The sequence below is a fragment of the Aythya fuligula genome, chromosome 4 (assembly GCF_009819795.1).
Source record: "Aythya fuligula isolate bAytFul2 chromosome 4, bAytFul2.pri, whole genome shotgun sequence".
In the NCBI taxonomy this organism is placed as follows: Eukaryota; Metazoa; Chordata; class Aves; order Anseriformes; family Anatidae; genus Aythya; species Aythya fuligula.
In genome coordinates this window covers 11837630-11843629 of record NC_045562.1, presented here as the reverse complement: position 1 = coordinate 11843629, position 6000 = coordinate 11837630, and the positions used below count along the sequence as shown (strand labels likewise).

At 50.8% G+C, this 6000-nt stretch overlaps 1 protein-coding gene across 1 annotated transcript; it reads right to left on the bottom strand.

Annotated features, from left to right (window-relative positions):
- Positions 1-4056: 4056 nt before the first annotated feature.
- Positions 4057-4494, bottom strand: LOC116488437 (ribonuclease CL2). Its single transcript, XM_032185954.1, has one exon. The coding sequence runs from the start codon at positions 4492-4494 to the stop codon at positions 4057-4059; it is 438 nt and encodes a 145-aa protein (XP_032041845.1).
- Between the last annotated feature and the right edge of the window lie 1506 nt (positions 4495-6000).

Here is a 6000-nt window from a genome sequence, read left to right as displayed (position 1 = left end):
TTCCTCTCTGAGGCTCCTCTCACCTTGCTGTGTGCTCTGTTCAGCAGTACTTCTGTAACTCTTCTTGAAGATGTGCAGACATTTATTCTGAGGTACCAAGTGCTTGGAGTGCCTGAGGGGTACACTGGCACTCCCTACCCATGTGGAACCCCTTTTCAGTCAAGATTTAAACCCTCACACAGTTTCTTCAGCTTCAAGGAAAATGGATCCTTGAAAGATTTGCTTAAAACTGGATGGATATATTCTGAGTATAAAATTGCAGAAGGGCACGTCTGGGGTCATTTCCTAAAGAAGCAGTTCGAGTTCTGAGCAGTACTGTTTGATGGAGCAGTGCTGCCCTCAAGTGGCGTTTTTTTGACCCATTTTCCGTGTCGGCACTTTTAAGCTGCTGTGCATATGCTCTGAAAAAGGCTCGTGCAGTCACAGTAATTTTTCTACCTTTCGTGAAGTGAAAGTCCGGTTGGGACAGGTGGATTTATCTGAAATGATTGAGAAAGACCTGCCTGATGAACCCTGAGTAAATGCTCTTGCTGGCCTGTGGCTGAAGTTTGGTGTCCTCCAGTGCAAAGCAAATAGCAGGTCCTCCTTTCATGTAGCTGTCAGTCACGTTCACGTTGTCTTGACTTTTGGACCTCGACCAGGTGCTAGGCCAAAGTCTATGCATAGTGGTGCTGCTATTACTGGCTTTGCAAGGCCTGTCATTTCTTCCTCCTGCTGGCAATAGCAAAAATGTGTTTGTGTGCAAATTGAATTTGAGAGTAGCCAGCGGGAAGCATTTAAAAGGCTGCCTCAGTGCTCTTATACACTGTTTTAATGTACAGCTGTGACTGCAAACATCTCAGCAGCTTTAAGTTCCTGAGTAACTTCTGAAGCACAGACAGCCCTGTACCTTTATAAAGCCTGTTGGCTCAGCATCTACAGTCTGCTTACTTTCTCTTTTGCAAATATTTTGCAGTTCCATACTTCCCAGAGTGCTAGTACAGTGGCTCTGTGCTTTGCTAGGGCATTCAGTGGATGTGTTAGGCTGAACATGTTCCTCAATACACTTTTGACATGTAAAATAGCATCTAATAGAGGTGGCCCAGAGGCCCATTCTGGCCATGAAAGCAAAATCAATACATAAATCCATCACAGTACACAGAGAAGACTGAGCTGAAATTACATGAGACTGGGCTATTTATAGCTGCAAATCTGGGGTTACAGAGCCTCTGGTGCTTCATAGGGCCCCACACAAATTCTCTTCTCCTCAGTTCCTTTTTACTAAGTCAGGCCTCTTATTGGCAGAGGGAAAACAACCAACCCTGCCTTTAAAGTTTCCAAAGATCTGTAGCATCAGCTCTCCTAGAATATCAGTAAGGAAAGGTAATTGTGGATTTCCTTGAGGTATGTTTTTGATTTTTTTTCTCAGTGAGACATCAACGGAGCTCATGATACCTTTCCCCTTGAAGCAATAACTAATGGATAAACCTGTACAGTCCTGTACTGTGGGAGACAAACAGGAGAAAACCCAGGCCTTATTAAACATTTCCTCATCCATCCCTGATTTTTCTTCTGTCTGTCTTCCATATTACAGGATTCACTGACTCTGCTTGATCTTTAGAAGTAGCTCTTCCAGACAGACAAGTGCTTTTCTGTTTCAGGTTCGTAACTGTGACTCTGGCTTCTCTGTGGTTGCAAGACAAGTAGGTCTCTGGCTGTGGTCATTAGACACATAATTTTTCATATAGGTATTGCATCACTTTGACCTGAACAATAAATTTTGCTTTTATCACCATGTTCCGCCATCCAGCCTGCTAATGGACTGCTCCCAACAGGAGGGTTGATGTGATCTCTGCAGTTATTTTTCCAGTCAGGGGAGCTGGTATTCCTCAAAGAGGAAAGTTTGTAGCTCCAAGTTGCCACTACAAGTTGTCTGTTGCACCAGTTTAAGCGCTTTACTACTGGAAATTCAAGGGAAGCTGTCGCTGACCAGCGAAGAGATACAAAAAGGCATGCTGGCAGTAAACACTGGGAAAAGTCAGTAATGCTCTGAACAATGTATTTGCAGTCTTCCAAAGAGGAATTGGGTTTAAAAAAAAAAAAAAAAAAGAGAGAGAGAGAGAGAGAGAAAATAAAAAAGAAAAAAAGAAAAGCCCAAGGTCTTAGGACCGCAGAGAAGTGCCCCACTAAGTAAGGGCACTGGCCACACAGGCAGCCCACCTCCAGCACCTCTCCCAGCAACCCAGTGAGACCTGGAAGGGATGCAACATATGTCCCAGCCTCTCTTCTCCCAGATGGTTTTGAGGTTCAAGTGTTGAGGTCTCTCAAAGCTCATTAAAACTCCACCACCTGGTGTTTTAGCTACTCAGGTTCCCTACTTCCAGTCCCAGAGCAGCATTGGTCGTCTCCCACCATGCTCTCTTGAGTAAAACAGTTAGAGCCAGTGGATTTATTTGGAGACTCCTTGCACGGAGGGTCCTGGGTGGCTCTGGTACTTGTGTCCCCCTCTTTCGTGCTGCCCTTCCCAATGCTGATGTCTTTGGATGGGTGGTTGCAGCTATCTTGTTTTCAGCCCCATTAATCAGTGATAGTTGGTAACCCCATGAAGCAGGGGCTTGCCGTGATGGTGGACTCACCCTGTGCTCCAGAGGCCAGGCACCAGCAGTTTTGCTTTAAGTCAGAGCTTGTAGAGGTAGAGAGACCCCCTGTCACTCTCCCTTCTCTACTCCAGCTATGGAGACAAACTGCTGCAGCCTGCCCTGAAGCCCATGGAGATGGCACTGGGACAGAGGAATCAGGAGGGAAGGATAGCCGGCTCCACCCTAGCCAAGCAAACCTGTGGACAGAAGAGATGCTGGAGGTGCCAGTTTTCCAGGCCAACTTCATCCAACTTCTCCACCAAGCCAGGGAAAAAGGAACCAAGGTGGCCATGGGCAGCAGGAGCAGGAGGCCTGTCTGCCCCCAGCTCTATGTGCCTGACTCACCAAGTCCTCTTCTGATATTCATGGCACAGGCTCCAGCTGAAACTAGAGCTTGAAACCAGGACTAGGCCCATGGAGGAAGCTATACCAAAGGAGATACAGCTCCAAGGGAACTGCAGCCCATGGGTGACCCATGTATGAGCACATATTTACTCAAAGGCTCTGCTGCCCTTGGAGGAAGCAATGTCAGAACAGGTATGAACACAAAGGGATTACAGACCAGGTGCAACCTACACCAGAACAGGAATTGCCCCAAAGAGACTGCAGGACACCGAGAAAGTTGTGTTAGAGCAGAGAAGCAAGAAGAAGCAAAGAGAATCAGAAAATAAACCCTTATGCCCTAATTCCAGCCTTCTGAATTGCCTGCCATCCCTCAGAAAGAAGGCAGGGATGGTAACATACAGCAAAAAGCAAAGTAGAGAGTAGCAAGGAGGGAGGAGAGGTGTTGGCCTGAGGTTGAGCGTTGGGAAGACATTACCATAAGTGCTAGTGTAATTGTTTTATATCTTCTTTGTTTCTCAATACCCAAACCAGTAATGAAAAGCTTATGAAAATAAATTATTAAATTAAATGAAATTTCCACAGACCGAGTCTTGCAGCTCTTGAGCTCAGCCACGTCACTTGTATGAAGAGACTGATCCCACTGGAGACTAAACTCTGATCTGGTTCCCCTCAGACTGACCACAGAGATTTTGAGACAAAAGGTATGCAGCTCCGGGGGCCATGCACAGCAATGAGTGGTGGGGAATAAAGGTCTAGGGCTGCTTTCCAGCCCCTTTCATGGGAAGTTGTGAAACACCTGGTAGGGGGCAGAGAACATGGTGGGCAGTCTATAGGGTACCGTAGGGGTGAGAGACACCTAGAGGGTGCATCCAGGAGATTGGGAGAATACAAGGGTTTATGGGGGCACCTAGGGTGGCCATAACCACCCTGGATGGGGTCAGAGGTACCCAAAGGGTACCCAGAGGGGAGTAGGGTCCCAGGGTCCCCCCACAAGCTGATGCTGGAGCCCAGGCCTGTGACACCACCTTTATTGTAAAAACAGCCCCTAAAACAGCCCCTGCCAGAAGCAAGGGGGAATCCACCTCCCCACACATCAGGCCTCATCGGGGGATGCATGGGTGCCAGCAAGGTGCACGGGCAACCCATCCAGGCAGGCAACACGCACGTGGTGCTGGAGCTGCCGGGCCCGGTAGTTGCAAGGGGGCCGGGTGTCCCCACCCCGCAGGCGGCAGGCTGTGATGCCCATGGGTGTTGAGGTGCTGTGGATCCCCATAGCATCAGCAGGGTTCTTGCAGGTGGCTACCAGGTCCGCAGGCGGGGCGTGCACGAAGGTGTTGGAGGGCTTGCAAGGCCGCCCTGAGGCCGTCACTTGCCGTCGTGCCAGCATGACCTGGCAGTAGCGGTGCCCCATGAGCCCGAGCGTCCGGGGATGGTCCACATGCTGCCGCAGGAACTTCTCATAGCGGGTCTCACCCACCGACCCTGCCACTAATGCCAGCACCAGAACCACGCATAGTGTCCAGCTCGCCATGAGTACCTGTGGTAAGTAGGGTCAGGGCCATTGGGACTGCAGGAGCCATGAGTGAAAAACCCACCCCGGGCACCTGAGTCCCTTGTGGATTTCACTCCCAGACAGCCAGGTCCCTTATAGATCCCCTCCAAATGCATGAGGAAGCCCCCCTCAGACTCCTGGGTCCACTACAGAAGTCCCCTGGACACCTGGGTCATCTGTAGATCCCATCCAGACCCCTCGGTCCCTTACAGAACACCCCACCAGCACTAGGTCCCCTACAGTCCTGCACCCCACAAGTGTCTGGGTCTCCTATGGAACACCCCCCTGGACATATGGATCCCCTCTCAATTGCCCCTGTGCTCGGACACCTGGATCCCTGCCATAATCCTGCTTTCCCACTGGATGCTTGGGTTCCTTGCAGTTCCCTCCCGCAGAAACTTTGGTCCCATATGTATCCCTCACTCTCACCTGTGTGAGCGCCTCAGTTCCCCTTCGGGCTTCAGGGTCTCCTGGTCCCTCCCACCCCCCCGTGCCTCTTTTATACTCGCCCAAGCTGGGCCCAAAAGGCAAGGGGCCAGGAGGAGGGACAGGGCAAAGAGCAAGGTCCGATGTGCGGGGGGGAACCTGGCACCCAGGAGGCCCCACTCCCCTCACATCCCTCCACCCCTCAAGGTCATTAGGTAATCATTAAAGGACCACATGACTGTCCGCAGACATCCCCTCAGCTGCCTCCTGCCCACTTCACCATAGGCAACATATTTTCACCTGGGGCCACAGGTACCAGAAGGGGCAGGTCCTCTTGGTGGAGGGGGCAAGATGCACGTGGAATGCTACTATGAAGAACTGGAATGAACAGGAAGACGTGGTTCCTGTGGGGAACCATGACAAGACATTGGGTTTAAGTGGCAAAATTTCGGTAGCAAGTGGGGCTGCATGGCTGGCCTCTGTGAGAGGAGACCAGAAGCTGCCACATGTTAGATAAGAGCCAGCAATAGTCAGCTTGAAAAGGGACCCGCCACTGGCCAAAACCTTGCCACATATACACATGGGAATATCCCTGAGTTGACCTGGTAGGAAACCAGAGGTGCCTGGGCACAGGGAAAGCAATTAGATTCACCTGCTTTGAACTGAAAGGCACTTGGATACCATTGCTGAACACGAAAAGAGACTTGCAGGTTTTTTGTGGAACAGAGGGGAGTTCAGAGGCATCTCAGCCAAGCCAAAGGGCAGTCAGATGGCCCTGGGTCAAGCTGAAGGGCACTCAGAGGCCCCTGGGGCTCACAGAAAGACACTTGGAGGATGACAGAAAGGAATCTGTTACCCTGTGGGGTATAAACAAGCCTATTCTAAGGCTCCTGTGCACAAGGTAAGGCATCAGGTAAATGCATCGGGTAAAGCAAACAGAAGCCAGCAGCACCCTCGGGCATCCTGCACCCAGCCCAGCAGGCAGCCTGACAGCAGCAGGGCCTGCAGCCCCCCAAACCACTGCCGGTGCCACTGCCACAGCCAGGGTGGGCACTGCCA